We start from the raw sequence: 24482 nt of genomic DNA on the forward strand, positions 1-24482 counted from the left end.
CAACAATTTTTTTTTTTTTTTAATTCATCAAGGTTTGAAAAAATATCGCATAGTGATGTGATAAGTCAAAATTTGAATGTCGTCAACATTTTCTCAACTACGGTTGTACCGATTTCACCAATTTAAAAGCCACTGAAATAAACTCGATAAGAAGGAGAAGCCACGATTAGGTTTGTGAGGCGATCGGCCAAGCAATTTCTTTAGAATTAGCAAAAATATTGCAATCTCAAGTTTGTGGATCTGTTAATTGTTCACAGAAATTAATTAGATTATATTATACATGTGTCACCTAACGAGCAGTCTACAAAACTACTCTTGTTGTGTACAGAGAGTTACCATTGATTTTGTTTTCTGTATTTCTGAATTTGTGTAAGTGATAAATCTAATTTCAATTAAAGTTAGCTACTCGTGTATAATAATAGATCGAAGGATTTCTTTTTAATTAACAGTAGAATGTATATTTTGAACATTTTCAAAGGAGGAGTTTGTTTTTGCCAGAAAATCCTTTTGTTAATTATATGTTGTTTCGATGTTTTAAGTCAGTCTGAATCGTTTGAGAACAAAATTAGAAAACTAGTGGTGCATGGCATCGTGCCTTATAGCAAATTGCTGGAACTTGCCCTACCGAAAACTAGAATTTTTAAAAATACTTTAAATTAATTCAAAAAAATTCAAAACTCTGAAATAATTAGATTTTTGTGAATTTTGAAATTGTTAACTTTTTGGAATAATTAGATTTTTTTTATATTTTGTATTTTTTGAAAATTTTGAACTTTTTTTAAATTAATCACGCTGCATAGCTGTTTTAGAGTCGAAATATCGAAGCGCGTAAGCGCCGCATCTTAGTCTAAAGTGTAAACATTGGTACGGAACCCATAGAAATGTACACAAAATCTGCAATCTCTGTAATCACAATATCTGATAATATGATGTGTATATGTCTAATGATCATTTTTGACCGCCAAATGGCATTATTTTTATCTTTTTTATTGGATTTCCGGAAACGCTGCACCTGCCTTCCCAAATATTTTACCAATTGTTCTTCAATACAAGTAAAATGTTTTTTGAGTAATTCAAATCGGACGCTCCGTTTTCTCTAGAACTGAAATACAATTTTTGTCACTTTTTGTCCCGTATCATAGAAACTGCTAGACCTGCCTTTGCCAAAAAAATAAGCACGTCTCCTCATCAATAGGAATCGAATGTTTTTGTTTCAATGCTGATCGGTTAATTCGTGTTCCCGAAATCGTCGACGAAAAATTGTATGCACACACATACACACGCACACACGCACACACATACAAACATTTTTTCTAAGATTTGCCAAATTGTTCAGAAACCTTTAAAACGTAAAGATATATTATAATTTTCATTTTCGACTTTTTTGCGATTACTATAGCTTGCCCTACGGGAAGTTAGAAAATATGTGTGTAAGCCAAATATTGGACTTTTGTCAACGTCTTTTGAGAAACGGCTGCACCGGTTTCAAAATTAAAGCTTTTAAACTTTGAAAGCCATAACGATTTTCATTTGATATGATATAAAGATATGATACATTCATTTCAGGAACCAACTCCAATGAGGTCTCCTCCTGAAGATTTCCTCTCAAATGTAGACAGTAATGACATAATGCCCGATGATGCAGCTTTGTCTCTTCAAAAGGAACCGATGCCAAAACATTCTAGTTCGGAATGCGTTTTCAACAAAAATGGAATCTTTTTCACTGTAATTTTGAATTCATTAATAATAATTAGATTGTTAAAGTAAATATTATAATTTAGTTCTAACATTTTGTTTTGTTCTGAAGATGCTGAAAAGCGTGCTTCAAATATTCCTTGCTATATGTGTATGTCTAGATATATTGAAGAAATATTACATGTTTAAATTTGTTCGCATAGAAGATATATATATATATATATATATATATATATATATATATATATATATTATATGTACATATATCTGTTTGAGGAAAAATTTAAATATAGATATGCATGTGTGATAGGCTTGTCAATGTATAAATATTTCAATTATTTAATGAATACATTTCTTCTTCAATTTTTCCTCTGTTTGAAAATCGACCAAAATCTTTTGCGGATTGCTTAACAATGATTATGAACTCGATTGACAATTTTTAAATTTATCTTTTTTTCATTTTGATCAAAATCAAGTATAATCGGTTTTCTAAATTGCTTAAAAAGCCCGATCCTTTAATATAATAATCATATCAGTTTGGTTAACCTTTGATATTATGAATATCGTATGTTTTAAGAAAGAATTATTTAATTATTTAAAATGTTTTATTGAGATAACTTAAAATATATGATAAATTAATAATATATAACTTGTGATATGCATTTTTCAAATGTTTTATACATTCTTTTATATTATAGATTATTAGTAATTAGAAAATTGTTGTTTTAATATAATATATGAGATAAACCTTTTTTTGTCATTAGTAGTTTTAATATTGTCACCAATAATGTCAAATTTTATAATTAATTTTATAAGTTTCTGAATGTTCTTTCTACTATTATGAAGATTAAATTACTTTATTATACAGTTTCATATGTTCCTTAACTGTAGATATAGAACACCTTTATAATTTAATATAATAATCAAAAATTCATTATGCAGAATTTTTATTTATTTATTTTACTAGGTTCATATAATGAAATATTTAAATAAGTTGCAGAAGTTCAATTTATCATATAATTGGAGAAATGCTATGTAAATATTGGTTTGAGATTTTTTAAATATTACGGTAAATTTGTTAAAATTAGCTCTGTTGTGTGCATTTTATTGTATGAGGTAAAAACAGGGCTAATAAATATTTTTAAATTTATATTGCTTAATATTTATTATATAGAGTATGCATTCTTTACTATCCATATAAAATTATTAGTATTAGTTTTTATAAATTTAGTTTATTTAATAATTAATTTAATTTATGGTAATTTTAAGAAGTTAAAAATATTAAATAGAAATATAACAATACACTGTAAAGTAATGTGAAAGAAAAATTTTAAACATCATATTATATTTCTGAAGCTCTTTATATTTTTCGAATTATGTAATTCTTTTTTTACTGAACTTTGCTTCAAATGTTCAAATGCAATTCATCATTATATTGCATATTATGCTATTAATATTTATGCTATAACAGTTATGGTTATGGACATGCACTTTGAATTATATAATAAACTGAGATTCAAATTTTTAATTTTAAAATTTTTATTTGTTACCACATAATTTTATACGATTTATTGTTATATTTCTTATGGTAATCAAATTCAAAAAAGACCTAGTTCAATAAAAATGTTTACTGTTTCACAATAAATATTAACAAAAAGTCATTAATGTTAGAAATGAATAAACTTCAATAAAATTAATTGTAATGTACCTGTGTACAACGTTTTTTACAGTCTCCAATATTAGCAGTAGCTTTTGTTCAAACTAATCTTTCAAAATGTAGTATTTTCATATTTCTATCTCTAATAAAATATTTTTAGCTATATTCATTTTTATAAAACTATTTCTTAAAATTTTGTATTTGTGATAGCAATTTTCAATGTTAGTGCAGAGTGTTAATAGATAGAGATTTGATAACATTTTTTAGCACATTAATTAAATGGGCTTTATTGTTTTTTAATGAAATACGTTATTAATTATGAATAGTTTTATTAATTCAAAGTATTAAGTAATTAATATGTAATTGAATTCACAGGTCCACAAAAAAAACGTTGTCTGTATTGGTGTGCAATATAGTTTTCACAGCTGAATATGAATCTAAAGTCAAACTTGAGGGTCAAATGGCAAAAAATTGATTTTTTTTTTTAAAGAAGTAAAACCTTCGATTTAGTCTTATAATCTTATAATTTTGACTATTGAGTCTCAATTAAATCATCTATTGAGTTTTTTGTATAATTCAGCATAAATTTGCAAATTTATTCCTCATTACCCCTGGGTAATCTTCAAACATATTTGCAAATAAATATCTGAAAATATGTTTGCAAATTACTGCAGTTATTGGTCATTTAAGATAGAAAGTGTTTGGAAACGACAGAAATTCAGATCAGAGATTTTATCGTTTTTCTATTTTTTTACACTTTTTTGCAATTTGACCCCTAACTTTGACTTCGTGTTCAGTATTAAAAACTACAATCGAAAGTATATGCCGCATACCCAATACAGACCAATTTTTTGTGGACTTTTGTTATTTATTGTTTTGCATTTTGATATATTTTAGTTTCTTGAATGAATAAGAGTTATATTTAATAATATTTGACGAGTGATTATAATTATAATGCAGCTTTTTGAAAAATGTGCTAAAGAATGCTGTCAAGCACTCGAACAATATGGTGTTGCCTTGGAATGCAAAACTACAATTGAATAAGCTTTATTCAGAGTTGTAAATATTAAAAGTTAAATAATGCTCAATGTGCAGAATTTGTAAAAAAAGCCTGATGTAAAATTAATCATGAAAATGAAGTGCTTGAAAAATATTAAAATGAGATGGTATTGATTAGGAACCATTCATGTATATATAGGACTGCAAATATAAAAATAGATAAGTTAATATAATGTAAAATAAACATAATGAAAATATATATTTTATCTCATAATATATTCTTGCATTAATATATGATAAATATATTTCATATGCATGTATAATCACTATAAAAGCATATGATTGTTTCATGAATCACCAAATGTTCAAACTAAAATGTTCAATATGAATAATACTCCCCATATAATTATGATTCAATAATCAGTTTTACTTTATGTGTATTATTCATATTTTAAAAGCTAAATTATAGGTTATGGTTTTTTATATCGTATTTCAATACAAGGTACAAAGTAGTTTATATCAATAAATGATGTTTTAAATTGGTCATACTATTATATATGATACGTTGAATTATCAATTACTTTAGATTTTTAAATTGAACATATGTTTGTAAATGTTTATAATATATGTTTATTTGTATGCTTTTAATAATCAAATAAATTGTAATAAGTAATTCATTTCTTTTTGTGTAATCTTGATAATTAACTAGTGGTGTATGGCAAAGCGCCTTAAGGGAAAGTGCTCGAACTCAGGCCCGTGCCTGGGTATGTGGTCGTCTGCGTGCGAGCATTTTTTGGCCGCCCTTGAAAATAACACAATAGGAAAATATCAAATATGTTCTCACAAAAAATCGTCTTTTTTATGTTTTCCCTACGTTTCTAGTCATTATGAATCGTTTGAGACTAAATTTGAAAAAAAGTGTGTATATGAGGCGATTTTTTACCTTTTGCCAATGTTTTCTCAAAAACGGTTTTCAAAAATTTGAAAGTCATTTGATGTAACTAGGTAGCAACTACAGTCTGTCAGTTTTGTGCAACAATCGGCCAAGCCGTTTTTAATCAATAGAAAAGTGTACAAATTTTCGTATTTCGCCAAAAATTGTGCATCGTTTTTAAACATTCAGAAACTGAAAGATATCATTTGGGAATCGTGCTTATTAGTTGTAATAATAATTGGCCGGATCGTTTCTTCGTATTTAAACGAATATTTTTTTAGGATGATATATATAAAACTTTTTTGACGATAGAGATCTTGATCTCAAATATAACTAAATATTTCAACCCTACGACAAGTCGTTTTAGTTTTCAATATATTATCAAAGTTTGAATCAAATGAGCAGCACTTTTTTACGCGAGGCAAAATTTCATCTTTAGTCTACGTTTTCTAAAAAATGCGCAATCCTATTTGAAAATTTGACAAAATTCGATAAGCACTTGTGCTGGTTAATTTTGCCTCACGATCGGTCGAGCCGTTTCTTTAGAATTGTCAAAAAAGTCAAATTTTTCGTCCACGTTATAGCCTAAATTTTTGAATCGATTTTGAAAATTCATTAACCATTACAAAGGTACTATTTGAGAATCGTGCTGATTAGTTTTTGTCTATGATCTGTCGAGTTGTTTGTCAGTTATTGATTAACAATTTTTTTGGCAATTTTGGATCTTGCTCTTAATGAACATACTACACGTTTATTTCTTGTTAAATAATATTTATTTTGAAACCATTTTTAAAAAATAACTAACATGATTAGAAAATTTGTATAACATTGAATAATCTGCGATCGTTTTTCACATTTCACTCATGAATTAATATATTTTTTATACTTTTAAGTCGATTATTTACTCATGTTGAAAAAATCATGCATCTTGCTTTAAGGCAAAGTTGCCACTTACACCAAGTTTATACACTTATTAATGATTTTGAAACAAAGCTTTCAATAGCTGTTTTTTGATTCGATCTCGCTTTCAATACGGCCGCCTTTGGCTGATTTTGACTACGGTCGTCTTTTAACACAGCGGATTTTCAATACTGTCTCGAATGAATTCACCGGACTTTTAGTTTGGCCGCCTCTTAATCCAGCGGTATTACAATTTGACCGTCTTTTAATTCAGTAGACTTTCAACGCGACGGTTTTCATTATGGCCGCTTTTTGTGTATGGCCGCCTCTCGGCCGCCCCAAAAGGCGGCCACCTGCGTGCGGCGCGCGCACTGCACGCTGGCCAGGCACGGCCCTGCTCGAACTTCATGTATTATAACTTAAAATTTCTAAAAGTTTCTAAAAAAAATTTTACTTTAAAAAAAAATAAAGAAAAAATATAAATTTTTGAAAAAAATCGGATTTTTTTTTAAGTGTTAATTTTTTTTTCAAAGCAATTGCGCTGTGTTGTTGTTTTAGAATAAGAGCTTTTCGAAGTAACGGCGATTTATTATAAATATTTTTACAGAACCCATAGAAACGCAAATAAAAATTAAACCTACTATTAAAATCTTATATTAACTTCCCGTAGGGCAAGTCATAGTAATCGCAAAAAATTGAAAATGAAAATTTTCATATATCTTTACGTTTGAAAGGTTTCTGAACATTCTGGCATACCTTAGAAAAAATAGATGTATGTATGTTTTTTTTGTATAGCGAAGGAAATGCCTTTGTATGTCGGACTCAATACCGCCCTGGTATAATACCGACTAAAACCTCCGCCTCTGGTATCCACGGAAACCGCCGTTAGGCATTACTTCGTGGGGGGAGGATCTAGAATGTTATCATTCTTCACTTGATTTTATACTCATCTTTTAAATGGGCGAAGTCCCATTCGTCCTTTCTCGTTCCATAAAGCGCAGGTCAATTAGCACCCTCTCGCAAATCCGTCTATGGCGTTCCAAGCAGCTTCACTTGTCAGCATCACTTCAACAACATTACCTGTGGTAATGCTTCGTCTCAATGTCTCTTCCACATCGTCCCATAGAGCACCAAATCGCGGGCACACGAAGAACACATGCTCGGCATGTGGATGGATGTATGTGTGTGTGTGTAAGTGTGTGTGCGTGGATGTGTGTGTTCGGATACAAATTTTCGTGGACGATTTCGGGAACACGGATGAAGCGATTTGAATAATTCAAAAAACATTTGATTCGCATTGATAAGGAGACGTGCTGATTAGTTTTTGGCAAAGGCAGGTTTAGCCGTTCCGAAGATACGGGGCAAAAAGTGCCAAAAACGGTAACTCAGTTTTTCAGAGAACGGAGCGTCCGATTTTAATAATTCAAAAAACATTTTACTTTTATTGACAAGATGAAGAATTGATCAAATTTTCATAAAGGCAGGTCTAGCGGTTTCGGAGATCTAATGAAAAAAGTAAAAAAAAATGCCATTTGGTGGTCAAAAATGATCATTAGACATATGCACATCAAATTATCAGATATTTTATAGAGATTTTAACAATAAGTATAAATTTTGTTTACATTCCTATGAGTTCCGTACCAATGTTTATCCGATAGAAGGCGACGCGGCGCTTACGCGCTTTGACATTTCGTCTCTATGCAGTTAAAGCAGTACGATTGCTTTGAAACAAAGTTCAGAATTTCCAAAATATGTCAAAATAAAGAAAACATTTTTTTTTCAAAAAAAAAGTAATTTTTTGTCAAAAATATAGTTTCTCAAAAATCTAATTTTTCGAAGTAAATTTTTTTAAAAAATGTTAATCATTTTAAAAAAAATAATAATTTTTGGTACGGGTAGTTTCAGCAATTTGCCTTAAGGCACGATACCATGCGCGCCTCACTAGTCTTATTATAAAATATCTGATAATTTCATGTGCATGCGTCTAATGATCATTTTTGACCGCCAAGTGGCATTTTTTTACGTTTTTCATTGGATCTCTCGAACTGCTAAACCTGCCTTTTCAAAAATTCAATCAGTTTTTCATTTTGTCAATACAAGTAAAATGTTTTCTGAATCTTCCAATCGGACGCTCCGTTCTTTCCCAAAGTGAATGGCCATTTTTGGTACTTTTTATCGTTTGGTAATTTTTTTTCTATTTTTAATCTCCGAAATGTCGGTACCTGCTTCTGCCAAAAACAAACCGGCACATATCTCCAATAAAACAAATTGAATTGACATCGGACGCTCATTTTCATTTTTTTGTGCGATTATTTAACTTACCCAACGGGATGTTAATAAGAGAAAAATAAACAAACTATTTTTTGGTGATTTATTTATTAGGTAACAATATACATTCACATATAAATGTACAAATATAGAGTTTCAGAAGCATACAATCTAAAAGTAAAAATTATCAAATTGTATTTATTATAGTTTAAAAAATAAAAGTGTATCCTGACTATCTTAAGCGTTTACTGCTGTTTCGATTTTATAAAACGATACATATATAAACCTTTTGGGGTCGAGTTTAAAATACCCTGGTTTTTTAAAGTTTCCAAATTTAATATTTTGCAAATGTGGTAAAAAGTATAGTATTTTGCTTTAAGGCAATTTGCTGGAACTTTTCGTGCCGTATTTTTTTAAGCACTAAATTTTTTGAAAACTGAAAAAGATAGTTTTATAAATAATTTAAAATTTTTGAAAAAAATCGATGTTTTCAAATTATGGAATTGAAAGTTTAAATGTCGAGGACATTTATTTGAACCGTATAAGTGAACTTTAAATGTTAAAAATATTGGTACAAAACCCGAAAAAATTGAAACAAAATTTGTATTGATAAGATGAAGAACTAATTAAATTTTTGCGAACGCAGATTTAGCCCGATTTAGCCGTTTCGAAAATTTAATGAAACAAGTGAAAACAAAATGTCATTTGGCGGACAAAAAAGATCATTAGACATATGCACTGTTAATGTATTTGTACTTGTTAATAAGTACAAATTTCTGTTTATATTTCTGTGAGTTCCAATTTTGATCCGCATTTCATTGCAACGCCGCGCTTAAGCGCTTCGATATTTCGTCTCTATACAGCGCGATTACTTCGAAAAAAGTTCAAAATTTTCAAAATATAAAATATATTTCAAATTCACCAAAAACTTTGTTTTCAAATGCGTACTTCAAAAATCCATTTCTTTCAGTTTTCCTGAAATTTTAAAACTTTTTTAAAAATTTCAATTGTTGGTACGGAAAGTTCCAGCAATTTGCCATAAGGCACGATGCCATACACTACTAATATTTGTCAACGTCAAGAAACTCGCAATCTTGAATGGGGTTGTGAATGCAAGTTTTAGAAGCCCTGGAGTAAACGCTGAATTGTAACTACACAAGGAGAAGGAATTAGCGGCGACATCTGGAATCGTTACGAACATTCAGCATTAAAATCATTAAAATTAAAAATTCAGCATTGGCTAAAATAATATGTATTACAAAAGGCAAAATCTAAAATTCAAATTATAGGTTTCGGCTTAGGCGACATTGAAGATAAAAATATTATTTCTGTACTTACCAATAAGAATCACAATGTGCTTCGAAATTTCAAGCCACACTTTGTAACAAACTGTCACGCTGTCAAGTGAAAGCTGTCAGTAGAAAGTGTTTTTTATACAAATAAATTATTGTTTTCTAATTGCTTTTGTTGAATGAAAACAATAAAAATATTGTGTTATAGAAATTTTTAATAATTTAATAATTTTTATAATAGTTTTATAAGCATAGGTGAATATAATTCCAAAGTGCATTTTATTACTATTAGAAAAATGTTTGCTAGAGTATCATTTTATCCCACTTTGTTTTATAATATTTTTATGGAAAAAGTATCTAGTAGAAGATGGTATGATAGAATCGATGATCATGTCATTTTAGGAGCATTACCGTTTCCAAGCGTTGCTGATAAGGTTAGTTGATAAGAAGTTACATTCACTTATAAATAAATTCACTTATTATATAGTTTAACTATTTTCATTATTACAGTTAATTCAAGAAGAAAATGTTAAAGCCATTGTGTCTATGAACGAAGATTATGAGTTATATTTTGCCACCAATGGAAAGGTTAGATTCAAATTTCACAGTTACTCACTTACAAATTCAAAATAAATTCGATTTTAAACTAGTGGTGCATCGTGCCTTAAAACAAATGATGAAACTTCCGACACACTGTGAGGATTGAAAATAATCAATAATTAATGCAAGTTGATCAATGATTTGAAATTATTAATAAAATCATTAAATTATCATGAATTATTTACAATAATATTATATATTAAAATGTAATTCTTGGAATTAGTAAAATATTCATGTTCATTAACTTTAATTCTTGAATATAATAGACAAAGAATTTAATTTACAATTTATGCTATAAATACATATAGTCATTATAGACTACTAAAACATTCTGTAATCACTGTGTTCCTATGTATTTTGACAATAACTTTTTGTTTTATTTATTTCATTTATCATACATTTTCTGCATAATAATTATTATTTTGTTACAGAAATGGAATGAACAAGGTGTAAAATTTTTGCAATTAGCCACAACAGATATATTTGAAGCGCCATGTCAAGATAAATTAATGCAAGGCGTTAAATTTATTAATCAGTTTCTGCCAGCTAATAACAAAATATTCAAAGAATGTAATAAGTTAGAGAATCATAACTCGGTTGGTACTGTATATGTACATTGCAAAGCAGGCAGAACCCGAAGTGCAACATTAGTTGGATGCTATCTTATAATGGTACTATATTTTTTTTTTTAATTCTCTACAAAAAATATTTAGCTGTATGATGAATTCATTAATTCCATATTTTAATATGTGCATATGTGCAATGTAATGTTGTTACCATTAATTAATATACTATCATTAAATCGTTACATTTTACATTTAAGATGCACGTATATATTTTAACCAAGGAAAACTTTCGGTCTAATCGTGTTTGTGTTGCAGTTTATAAAGTTAACAGCTTGTTAGTTGTTAATATCATAAAATGTAATATTTATTCTGCATTTTTGTTTCAGAAAAATCAATGGGATCCTGAACGAGCAGTTGAGCACATGCGAAGCCGTAGACCACATATATTGTTGCATACAAAACAATGGTCTGCACTTGAAACATTTTATAAAAACCATGTGAATAAAACTTCAAAAGCAAATTCATGACTACGGTTATAGAAATAAAATTATATGAATTATTTAATTTCAAATATTAATTTTGAAAATTCTTTCGATGCGTACTTACGATTTTCAACATTGCAATATAAGACAAACCTCAAATATATTAAAAATAGATTTTTATATATTTATTTATGTTAAGTTTTTAAATATATAGATGATGTTGGTTATTTATTTCTTTATTACTCATATATATATATAATAAATATGACTATTTTCCTTATTTATTTATGCATATTTTTTTTATTTATTTATAAACTTTTATCAATTAAATTAAAGAAGTGAAATATATATATATATATATATATATATATATAATAAATATGACTCTATTTTCCTTATTTATGCATATTTTTTTCATTTATTTATAAACTTTTATCAATTAAATTAAAGAAGTGAAATATATATATATAAATATATATATAATAAATATGACTCTATTTTCCTTATTTATTTATGCATATTTTCTTCATTTATTTATAAACTTTTATCAATTACATCAATTATGTTGAATATTATTATCTACTTAACTAAATTTTATTATACAAAATCATAGCTTTATGAGCTCATCAATCATAAATTAAATTTATTAATGATGGAATTGTTCATATGATGCTAAATTATACTTCGTGTACCTGTTAAAATAATTTTAAGTCATTTAAATTTAAGCAATTTAAACATTTGAACAATTCACATTTATTTATATTCTATTTTTGCATAGATTTTTAATACAGTATTTTCAGATTATAGCATAATATATATATTTTTAAAAACTGGAAATGTGCAAACGCATGTGTATTCAGATTCTCATCTTCACTAGTTTTTAATATATTAGAGCAGTGGTTGAGACAATTTTACTGAAGCTAACTTAGTGCATGGACTACTATGTAGCAAAAACATTAAATGGCAATTAAAAATATATTTTTAACTCAAAAATTCTATTTTTACTCAATTTGAGGTAATTCACTCCGGTTTTCCGATCGATGTATTAAAGACAATTATATTTAAAATTTTGCTACAATGCGTATTTTTAACTTCTCGTACTGTAATCGCAAAAAAATTGAAAATGAAAATTTTTATATATCTACGTTTCAAACCTTCTGAACCTTTTTGCATACATAAGACAAATTAGATTTATGTTTGTGCGTGTGTGTGTATACAATTGTATACACACATACACCTACATACTTACTAACATACACATACAACATGTATACATACTTACTAACATACACACACCCATACATACATACTTAAGTGGGTATGTATGGGTGTATGTATGTTAGTAAGTATGTACGTGTTGTTTATGTAAGTGCGGATACAATTTCTGGTCGACGATTTCGAGAACACGGATAAACCGATTTGAATGATTCAAATTCGAACATTCGATTCCTATTGATAAGGAGGCGTGCTACGTAAATTATTGGCAAGGCAGGTTCAGCCGTTTCTAAGATACGGGGCAAAAAGTGCCAATTCAGTTAACTTCCAATTTTAATGATTCAAAAACCGTTTTATTTGTATTGAATGAAGAACTGATTAAATTTTTGGAAGGACAGATCCAGGGATTTTGGAGATCCAATAAAAAAATGAAAAAAAAGCCATTTAAAAGTCAAAAATAATATTTATTGGTATTTTTGTAGGTTAAATTTTAATTCTTGGTATGGAAAGTTTTAGCAATTTGCCTTACGGCAAATTAAATTAAATTTTTGGTTAAGCATTTTCATATTCAATAAATCGAATCTCCCGCCGAATAGTAGTTCTGCAGTATCTTAACGCGTGCAGCGCCACCAACGCATTCACTTCAATGGCAATTCTATGGCAATGCTCTTCGCAAGATCGCAACTGCACATTTTTATGTCAATCTCGAATTAATAAAGATTAGTAAGTGCTTTTTGCTGCTCCCAAGCTCCTGTATGTAATAAATAGTGTTAAGTAATTTGTAAATAAATAATATTAATATAACATTTAATAAAAATGGAGCCCGTATATTATAAATGCCGTGCAAGTGGTGTAGATTTTAGTAAGGCATTTTGAGTGTTGTGTCAAAATATATTTATAAAGTGTTGTATATAAATAACAGTTGGAAAAATAGCTTCGCATTCAAGAAACACGGATTCTAACATGGTCAAAAGGTTAGTTGTAATTTATATTCTATTTAAATCTAATGTTTCGTCCTTTGTTTACATCGTTGCGTATATGTCCATTATCGATTTGTTCTAAAACAGCTGTACGAGCGTCCCTATTTGAAAAGCGTGGGATGTAAATAAAATTTTGAGTTCTGCTCTATTTTAAAAAAATTCCTTTGTACATATATTATTTTTAAGACGCAAAATATCAGTGTGTTAGACCTCCTTTGAGTTTATGGTAATTGTGTTGTTGAGAGGTCGAGCACGTTTTTGTAATATGCACACCGACGCATCTCTGAAATAGTATACAAGTTGATTTATTCTTTATGAATGCATAAATACATCCGCCTTTAAAACTATTATTATCTTGCTCAATTCAAAATTATAAATTAATTTTATAGAATTTAATTTGTACAACTCTGTCCATTCTGCAGAGAATTAAGAATAATAATGTTCAGAAAGAATTTTGTTCAATTCTGTCTGGTCTTGTCGAATGTGGCGATATTGCATATTTAACTTACGTTGATGCATTTTCAGTTTATGTTGTATAATTCATTTATTGTTATACAAATAAAAAACGTAAATTTAATTCTGACAAATTGTTTTTTCACTAACAATTCTGAAAGCCAGTTGCTTCGACTTATATTATTTTGAATAATTTAAATAGATTTTGCTATATTCTACCAATTTCCTATTTAAAATTTAACAATTGTTGTAGATATAATACTTTACTTTACCTTTCATAGTTTGTTTTATTTTATAATTAAATTAAATTGTAATAAAACTTTTAAGATTATGTAGTAGGATTGTAAATTTTGTAAATATAATTTATAAAACAGTGATTTCCGACCTTTTTGTACCGCCCCCCTGATTCTAAAAAAATGTTTGCAGTTCCCTATAATTTTTTTAATAATCTAATTTCATATATACTCAACTGATATTTAATTAACTTTCCGTAGGCTAAGTTATAGTAATCGTTCAAAAATCGAAAAAATACTTTTTTGCATATCTTTACGTTTAAAAGTTTCTGAACATTTTGGCATAATTTAGATAAAAATGGTTGTGTGTGTTTGTATGCACGGACACAACTTTTCGTCCACGATTTCGGGCTCACAGATCAACCAGTTGGAATGATTAGTTTGATTAGAGACGTGCTGATTAGTTTAGGACAGACGAAAGGTCCAGCCGTTTCCGAGATACGGAGCCAAAAGTGCTGAAATGGAATCTTGTTTTTTTCGAGAACGGGTCACCCGATTAGAATGAAGTAATTAGTTTTTGGTATACATAAGAATTTTTTTTAATTTCAAAATTTAAAAAAAAATCGAAACATTTTTTTTGTTGTTAAATATTTAAAATGATTCGGATTTTAATTTGAGCCTAAAAACATTTAAAATTTATCTAATATTTCATTACGGTACGGAAAGTTCCAGCAATTTGCCTTAAGTCACGATGCCATGCAATACAGGTTCGTTATCATTCTGCAAATTAATATACAATATCATATAAAATTATTCACAGAAATAATTATTTGCGCATTATTTCTTTTAATTCATTTAAATACTTTTAGTTTATTTGCAAAAATAGTAGTTTGTACAGGTTGGAAATCACGGTATTAAAAGGATATGCTACTGTTGCACTTTATTACTGTAATTTATATTGAACTATAATAAAATCAATAATTGGATTTTTTAATTTTTTTATTGTAAAGAATAGTAATATGTTTAAAAGGTATGTAAAGAACAACATTTACGATCTTTATCAGAGCCTTACACCGCAATTACGTCTGTAAATATTCACTTTTTCTTATCAATATTTTGTTAATTCATCTTAGGGATTTAGTTCATCTAAGTTCAAACAAATTATTTCTTGTCGACATGTGCGTGTACTACAGTATTTGTAATATTTGTTCTTGAGAGAAAATGAACTATCTCCGATAGCCAGTGCATTCTTATTTAGATATTCATCTCATAGTAAATACTGTGTAAATGAAAAAACCTTAAGTATATTGGTATAAACTTATTTAGAACTAATGAAGCGTTGCCGAAGTCATAAGTGAAAATTTAAGAGATCGAACGAAGAAACTTAAGTCAAAATTACAGAGAATAATCAGTTCTTAAAAAAGCTGATTCAATTTGCTAATTTGGAGGTTTTAGTCAAAATACAATGGCAATATGAATATCACAATACATTTTGAAAATGTACCTACAAAACCTTATATTTTTAGGTTCATTCTCTTTCGAAACACATTCATTCATAAGTTAATTTAAAATCATATGCAGATATTATACTGTTTCAAATCACGAATTTGCAATAAATCAATATTTCTATGTGTTCGAAGCTTTTATCTGACCTTCGATTTCTTCTATAATGCATTGATGATATAAGATTTAATACATGGTATCTGTAGAGTTTGTTTCAACAATTTACATTTTCAATTTAGGGAATTTTGTTCGATTTGCCATTAAGGAAATTAAACTTAAAAGGTTCGTATCCATTATTCTTGATACTATGGACAGACTATAGAGCAAATAAAAAAATTACCAAATGTTACTGCTATAATTGTTTTGAATTTTTTAATGGTAAGTTATTTTTTTATTTTTGAAGGATTTATAACATAAAGATTTTCAGAATTTTGAAAAGCTATATTGTCTCATTTATTGATGTGTCCTCTGCCCCAAAATTCGGCTATATCCTTCTCATTCGACAAAAATTTCTTCACAGTCGAGCACCTCTTGAGATCTGAGAACAGCAAACGCGGTCGCTGGAGAACAGATCTGAAGAATGCGATGGGGAAGCAATTCGTAGCTAAATTTATTTGCCGCTGTTTTCAATGATTTGTGACATGGTGCGTCGTGTTGATGAAGCAGCACTTTATTCTTCTCCAAACGGCACCGTGCCAGTTCTAGCTTCGATCTTCAAATGCTCCAATGACGTTATACAATAGTCACTGTTGATGGCCTTTCTGAAGATGGCCGATGAAGATCACTTTTTGTCAATCCCAAACATCTGACGCTATATCCTGCATTTTTCCTCGTTTATCGTGTCCAGTTTTTTCGGCTGACTGTCTATTGGACTCCGAAGTGAAGCCAGGTCATATTCACTATAACATATCGATGCAAAAACGCAGTTTTATGTCGAATAAAAAGCTCCATATACTCTTTCGAATGATCAACTCGTTTTGCTTTTGGTCAAATGTCAGCTCACGGCAGCACTGAGCTTTTTTATATCCAAATATTCGTGAACGATATGTCCACCACGTTACATTGATATATTTAGTGTGTCAGCTATCTCGATCAACTTTTACCTTAAGGCCATTTCAAATGATTTCGTAGATTTGTTTTATGTTTTTGTCGATAACCCCTACTTTTTGGGCATCCACTGTGCGCATATCGTCTTCAGTACGCATATGGCCAGTACGGAATTTCTCAAACCCTCTTTTAATGATTCCATCGCTTGGTGCGTATAACAATCATCAAGCCAATTTTTCGGCTCAATATCACTTTTTCCCATCAGCAAATGCTCCATTAGCACACGAAATTCTTTGTTATCCATTTTCTTCAAAATAACAAAAGTATCTTTACTCAAAACGTAATAGCTCTCGAACTAATCGTCCGATTAATTGGCTGCTATCTAACTAAAAGTAACGTGTTTAATACTATTGGCTCTTGGTGATAGCTATTTTAACCCACATTTCTTATAAGCAGTATTTGTCGTATGTATCATCTAATTTCAACCTATATTTTTAAAAAATTCGAGACTACCGAACTTGAACCTCGGACAATTTTTGCTTCAGGAGTTTCGTGACTGTCCCGGCCAAATCAGGACGTATGGTTATCTTACATTTAGTCTTCTCACAACTACCACTACCAATTTACGTTTTTAGTTTAGAGTTGTCTGATTTGTGCCTAATCTAACACTGATAAATATTCATAATCTTATTATGATGTTTTGTACTTAAAAGTACAGGTTTTAGTTAATTTAAAAAAGGCGCAAACTTTTTGTCAACTGCAATTTTATATTGCTTTTCCTTATTTTAGACTATTTTTAAAAATGTTTTCCGTAATTTCTTAGGAATTTTGACGGAAAGCCCAAGCAATACTTTTTAAGGTAGATGCTTTTGTGGTTCGTCATTGAATTGATCGGTTTATTTTGACTAATCTTTTAATTATACGCTACATGATAGTCTTTCTATTTATAAACATCAAAGCTCGAAGATTAATTGTCGACATTTATTGCATAGTGTTTGTGACATACTTAACCAATAATATATGCATTAAATACATATGGTTTTTGCTTGTTTTGCGTAGTTGTAAGTTCGAGCCTCAAATTTTTTGAAAGTTTGAATTGAGAAGAAATTGAAACTAGTTGGTATTGGTATTTTGCCTTGAGGCAAGTTGCATGAACTGCCCGATATGTTAAAATAATCGACTTAATCAAAAAAATAAATTAATTTACGAGTGATATTTGAAAACGGACGAACACGTGAACTCGGAGTATTTTCCAAAAGCAAATTTTCAAAAATCAAAATGTTCAGAAACCTTCAACACGCGGAGAAATGTAAAAGAGTTCAATTTCGATTTTTGGACGATTACAATAACTTACCCTACGGGAAGTTAATAAATGACAATTTTTATATGATATTTTCAATATGTATTGCTTCTATAGATTTTGTTGAATAACGTTAAATTAACATTGAACCAGATTAGACTTACCGCAACGATATCGATTTTGCGCAAAAATAGTAGGTGGCAATTATCCTAGATAGAAAAATTGCTTAAAAATGCATGTCATTCTCAATTTCGTCATACTGAAGATATCTAATATTATTATAATCACAAAATGTGTGCACTATTACAAATGCATACACGATTTTCATTTTTCCTAGGCGGTCTTATAATTATCATAAAAATTCTGCGTGAAAGTTTTGAATAATTATAAAGATAATGTTTCCAATTGTTTCTCTATTTATTTTTGTTCTGCGGAAATGTTTTGCATATAGTGCGTTTATTAAAATAGAAAAGCAGTATTTAGTTGCAGCTGATTAATTAAGATTATAAGTCATGAAATCATGCAAATACTTTGGAAAATAAAATTACTTCCTGCTTTTCCGTTATATGGAAATTGTTTGGTTTAATTCATTGCGGTAGGTTGCATTTGAATCTAGTAATATAGCCATACTATTCTTGTACATCAGAAACTTCATTCGAATTGATTTGGTAATATACTAAAAATATAGTTCCGGTATTTCGTAAATATTATATTGATTGGACAATTTACTTATTGTTAGCAGTTTTTATTCTCATTTAATTTATCTATTTTTTTATTTTTAATAGTTCATATTCCAAGAGAAAGTCTCAAATTGTTGGCTGTATGCTAAAACAATATTATTTCATATTAACTTTGATGTAATATGAAGGATTATCTATTCGCACAAAAAAATTATATTAATTTTAGTAACTCTATTTGCTTACGATTTTCTCCAAAAAAAAGTGTCGATCATTCTTATAATAGAAAGGCACAATGAGTTTTGTAAATCAGCTATTTGTCTATATGTCGTAAAACCATTCTCAAATCAAACTCTATTACAATTAACTTCCCGCAAAAAATCGCAAATCGCAAAAAATCGAAAATGAAAAATTCTGCATATATATACGTTTCAAAGGTTTCTGAACATTTTAGCATACATAAAATTTATGTATGTGTGAGTTATTGTGTAGCGAAGGAAATGCGGAAATGTGGATATGTCGGACTTAAATGGCACCTGGGTATAATACCGACTAAAACCTTCGCTTATCTCTTTCCTCTGGTCCTCACGGAAACCGCCGTAGCGTGTGTGTGTATGTATGTTTGTATACAATTATTCATCTACGATATCGGAGCACGACCAACCGATTTGATTGATTCAAAAAACATTCGATTTGTATAGTAATGGGTCGAAAATCGAAAATGAAAATTTTTGCATTTCTCGACGTTTTGAAGGTTTTTGAACATTTTGGCATACCTCAGAAGAAATGGATGTGTTTTTTTTTTGTATAGCGAAGGAAATGCCTTTATGCATCCCAGACTGGTAGAAATGGATGTATGTGTGTGTGTGTGTGAGTTTTGTATGTATGCATTTTTAACTTCCCGTAGGGCAAGTTATAGTAATCGCAAAAAAATCCAAAATGAAAATTTTTGCATTTCTCGACGTTTCAAAGGTTTCTGAATATTTTGGCATACCTTAGAAAAAATGGATGTATGTGTGTGTGCGTGTGTGTATGTATGTGCGGATACAAATTTTCGTCGACGATTTCGGGAACACCGATCAACCGATTTGAATAATTCAAAAAACATTCGATTCATATTGATAAGGAGACGTGCTGATTAGTTTTTATGGGGCAAAAAGTGCCGAAAACGGTAACTCAGTTTTTAAGAGAACGGAGCGTCTGATTTTAATAATTCAAAAAACATTTTACTTGTATTGACAAGATGAAGAATCGATCAAATTTCCATGAAGGCAGGTCTAGCGGTTTTGGAGATCTAGTAAAAAAAGTAAAAAAAATGCCATTTGGCGGTCAAAAATAATCATTAGATATATGCACATCAAATTATCAGATATTTTATAGAGATTTTAACAATAAGTATAATTTTGGTTTACATTCCTATGGGTTCCGTACCAATGTTTACGCGTTAGACGTCGACGCGGCGCTTACGCGGTTTGATATTTCGTCTTTATGCAGTTAAAGCAGTACGATTGCTTTGAAAAAAAGTTTAAATCTTTCAAAATATGTCAAAATAAACAAAACTAAAAAAAAAAATTAAAATTTTTTTTTTTCAAAAAAAAAAAAATTTTTGTCTAATTGTTTGTCAAAAATCTTATTTTTTCGAAATAATTTTTTTTCAAAAATGTTAATCGTTTTTAAAAAAATAATAATTTTTGGTACGGGAAGTTCCAGCAATTTGCCTTAAGGCACGATGCCTTAAATGCCTTAAGACTTTAAGAGTTCCACTTACAGCTAGTTTCGTCCACGTTTCTGGCGGGCGCACGAATCAACCGATTTGAATGGTTCAAAAACATTCGATTCCTATTGTTAGGGAGATATGTTGATTAGTTTTTGGCAAAGGCAGGTCTAGACATTACGGAGGTACGGAGCAAAGAGTGCAGAAAATACAATCGAATTTTTCAGAGAACGGAGTATCCGATTTGAATGATCTAAAAACATTCATTTTGTAATGATTGGGAGAAGAAATGATTAATTTTTATCAAAAGCATTTCGAAGGTTTAGCCATTTCGAAGATGCTAAATGTACAAGAAAATTGCAGTTTTTGAGAGAACTAAGCGTCCGATTTTAAAGATTCAAAGAATTCAATTAAAAAAATTTTTTGTATATTGAAAATAATTCAGATTTTAATTTTAATTCTGACTAAAGTTCTAATATACTTTAAACAAATAATTTCAACTTTGCAATTCAGTTTATATAATTCTTATAAGTATTAGACAATGTTACAGTATTTATAATAATCTATTTGAAAACATTTAATATTCCTCGAATACTTTGTTACGGTACGGGAAGTTCCAGCAATTTGCCTTAAGGCAGGATGCCATACATGCCATTAGTTAATTTTATGTTCACGTTCTTGTACATAAACATAGATAAAGGTAGTCACCCAAATATAAGCACTTATATTATATTTTATATACAAAATTCTATTATGAAACTCACAGTATTCATAATTATTTTAAAAATTTAAAACAATTTTATTACTTATTGATACATTTTTATTGATGATTGATTATTTTTATTTCGGAATGTTTCATTACTGTGCGGAAAGTTTCAGCAATTTTTCTTAAAGTACAATGTCATTCACCACTAGTTATTTTATATTTTCAACTATTGTAATAATTTTTCTTATATTGTCATAAGTTTTTCAATAAATAATAAAATCGATAGAATAGAAAAGGAGTTTTCTCTAAAGAAATCTTGAAATTATTCTCATCGAGGCCAACTCTATTGTATTCTTGCTCCTTACTTGATAATTATCTATTCACTTCCACCCTCCACATAGTTTTTAAAACGGTGCTTTGTAAAAGTTTTAGCCTCTTGGCAGTTTTCCAAGAATATATTTTTTGAATATGGCCTTTCTGTATATCTCCTTGCATTGAATTTTATATTTCGAACACTATGCATAGTGCATTAGTATGGTTATTTTTAGAGGCGTTGTGTCTACACTTAATATGTCGATAAATTCTCTTTTGCGGCACGTGAACGTTCATTACCGGGTGCATCGTTTTATAATAACTGTTTTGTTCTGGAACAATCCTGGTTAGAGCAGATATTGTCAATCTTTATACTTCTCGCACATAAAAGTACTTAAGCAAGGAAGCGTTCAATAATCACGTGATCGATTTTTTTTAGAGATTTTTAGACCCCTCCCTCCATGTTGGTGATACTTAGATATTGGTGATATTTAGAATTACCCTCCCCTCTTCCACAAATTTTTCAAATTTACGAAAAAGCGTAAAATTTTTCTTTTATTTTTAAATCTACGTGAAAAATAAATACGTGATATCTTACTAGACCCCTCCCTCCTCCATGTGATTTTTCATGATTTTTTTGTGAAATTTCCCCTCCCCCTAAAGGACTCACGTGATTAATGGACGCCCCATAACATACTTATAATATGTAAGGATGCCTGCTCTGTCAAAAAATGTCTCAAAAATTTTGAAAAGTTTGAAATTTCTTGATGTTAATTATCCGTTTTAATAAATTTCTCTTTAATGAAATGTTTACATAATCTTGTTGATTTTCCAAGGATTCTCGAAATTTTGAACAGATATCTCTACAAACATTCGCTTGTAAATCTTTTATTAATATTCCGAAGTAGGCCAGCAACCTAGTTTTACACATATAATTGCAAGTTTGAAATATTGTTTTTTTTTAATGCTTATAATGCCAATAAGATAAAATATTTATATCAGGAAATCTGATTCGCAAATAAAACAAACAATGATCATAACTTGTATATTTGGGAAAAATGTTTTACTCTCATTAACTTCCCGTAGGGTAAGTTATAGTGATCGTAAAAAAATCGCAAATGAAAAATTTTATATATCTTTACATTTGAGAGGTTTCTGAAAATTTTGGCATTCCTTAGAAAAAATGGATGTGTTTGTGAGGATACAAATTTTCGTCGACGATTTCGGGAACACCGTTTAACCGATTTCAATTATTCAAAAAACATTCGATTGCTATTAATAAGGAGACGTGCTGATTAGTTTTTGACATAGGCAGGTTTAGCCGTTTCGAAGATACGAGGCAAAAAGAGCCACAAACGGTAACTCAGTTTTTAAGAGAACGGAGTGTCCGATTTTAATAATTCAAAAAACATTTTACTTGTATTGAAATTTTTGAGAAGGCAGGTCCAGCGGTTATTGACTCTCAATAAAAATTAGTTAAAAAACGTCATTTGGCGGTCAAAAATGGTTATTGGACATTAAATTATCAGATATTTTATAGAGATTTTAATTAATAGTGTATACACACTATTAAAATTTTTGGGATTCCATACCAAGATTTTTAATTACGGTACGGGAACTTCCAGCTATTTGCCTTAAGGGACGATGCCATGCACCCACCTAGTTTTATTTATTATCCTGTTAAAAAAAACTCCGTTTGCAATTAAAGGTAAAGTTTATATATAGTATATTATATAGTCCCTGTAGATAACAAAAAGTGGTCTTAACAACTAAAATAGTTCAATTCGTTCTATTGTAATTTGAGTTAATTACACACGGAAGTGCATTATGTTGATTGCGTTGTCGAAGATAGCCTTTTTGTTCGGAATACCTGAACACAAAACCAAGATAAAAAGCGATTTGATTATTTTATGTTAGGTTTTAGTAATTATAAAAATATTTAGAAAAATATTTTTTATTTATATTGCATTATCTCTGTTTTTTTTTTAAATAAATTTAACGCGATATCAATTGGTGCAATAAATTAATGTATATCATTAAGGAAACTCTTGGCTTGCTTTCTAATATAAAATATATCGAAATAGATAATATCAAGTTGATATTATCAACCATTGCGTTGCCTCCAAAAAAAGTGGATAATTAAGCTTATGAAACTCTTAGCTCAAAAAATATCAAAACAATCATCTCAAACCGACCATTATGATGATACACAATCTGAATGAATGAATAGTTCTAAATTCATGGGTTATTTTTAGCACAGAGGTTGCTTCTTACAAAGCTTTATTATTAAATAGATCATCATAGTATTGATCAGTTTGATGTCGTAAACTCATCATACGATAATATAGATTAAGGGGCACTTTATCATACGATATTTCGATTTTATATAAGTGTTTTGAATGATTTTTTATATAAAAGTTTGAAAACCTAAAACTGAACAACCATTTTTTTTGGAAAAGAACCAAACAGTTATTCCGAAGAGTATTTTTTGGAATAATTTATGATATATTTTTACAAATCTGTGGAGTTTGAAATATCAAATTATTTGTTTAAACGCGTGCTTGATATCTGTTCTCACGAACATTAATTTGCATACATAAAGATCATTCGTGTTATTACTACGTCTGTTTGGTAAACTTCTTATATTTTTACAAAAGCAAAATTTATTTTTACACTTTTTCGAATATTAATATAATTTACATATATTTCTAATTATCTTTCCGAAGGAGAAGTTTGTTTTTGCTAAAAAATGGGATTGGCTAATTAATTCAGAAAGTTATTCTGAATCGAATGAGATCAAATTTAGAATAAGTATGTATGCGAGTGTGTGTGAGAGAGAGCCGTTTTTTCACCTTCCGTCGACAGTTTTCTCAAAAACTGATATATGTGCAAACTGTTATTTTAGGAAATATAATTGATTTATTAAAGATTTATTGTAATTACAATGCT

The 24482-nt window shown here is 29.1% G+C and overlaps 3 protein-coding genes across 3 annotated transcripts in view; all 3 read left to right on the forward strand.

Annotated features, from left to right (window-relative positions):
* Positions 1-4396, forward strand: part of LOC113384900 (protein unzipped) — a 258922-nt gene extending 254526 nt beyond the window's left edge. The window contains exons 8-9 of the mRNA XM_026622672.1: positions 1567-1725; positions 4313-4396. Of these exons, the coding sequence (XP_026478457.1) occupies positions 1567-1725; positions 4313-4396 (243 nt within the window). The remainder of the gene's footprint in view (positions 1-1566; positions 1726-4312) is intronic.
* A 5413-nt stretch (positions 4397-9809) lies between these two features.
* Positions 9810-11541, forward strand: LOC113385344 (phosphatidylglycerophosphatase and protein-tyrosine phosphatase 1). Its single transcript, XM_026623186.1, has 4 exons — positions 9810-10179; positions 10256-10333; positions 10777-11016; positions 11298-11541. The coding sequence occupies exons 1-4, from the start codon at positions 10042-10044 to the stop codon at positions 11436-11438; spliced, it is 597 nt and encodes a 198-aa protein (XP_026478971.1). The 5' UTR covers positions 9810-10041; the 3' UTR covers positions 11439-11541.
* A 1777-nt stretch (positions 11542-13318) lies between these two features.
* LOC113384473 (protein pellino) overlaps positions 13319-24482 on the forward strand; it is a 139743-nt gene continuing 128579 nt past the window's right edge. The window contains exon 1 of the mRNA XM_026622191.1: positions 13319-13582. Coding sequence (XP_026477976.1) covers positions 13572-13582 — 11 coding nt within the window. The 5' untranslated portion in view covers positions 13319-13571. The remainder of the gene's footprint in view (positions 13583-24482) is intronic.

This window comes from Ctenocephalides felis, unplaced genomic scaffold (assembly GCF_003426905.1).
Source record: "Ctenocephalides felis isolate EL2017-DRISC unplaced genomic scaffold, ASM342690v1 CF-g0.4_SCAFFOLD_03571, whole genome shotgun sequence".
Taxonomy (NCBI): Eukaryota; Metazoa; Arthropoda; class Insecta; order Siphonaptera; family Pulicidae; genus Ctenocephalides; species Ctenocephalides felis.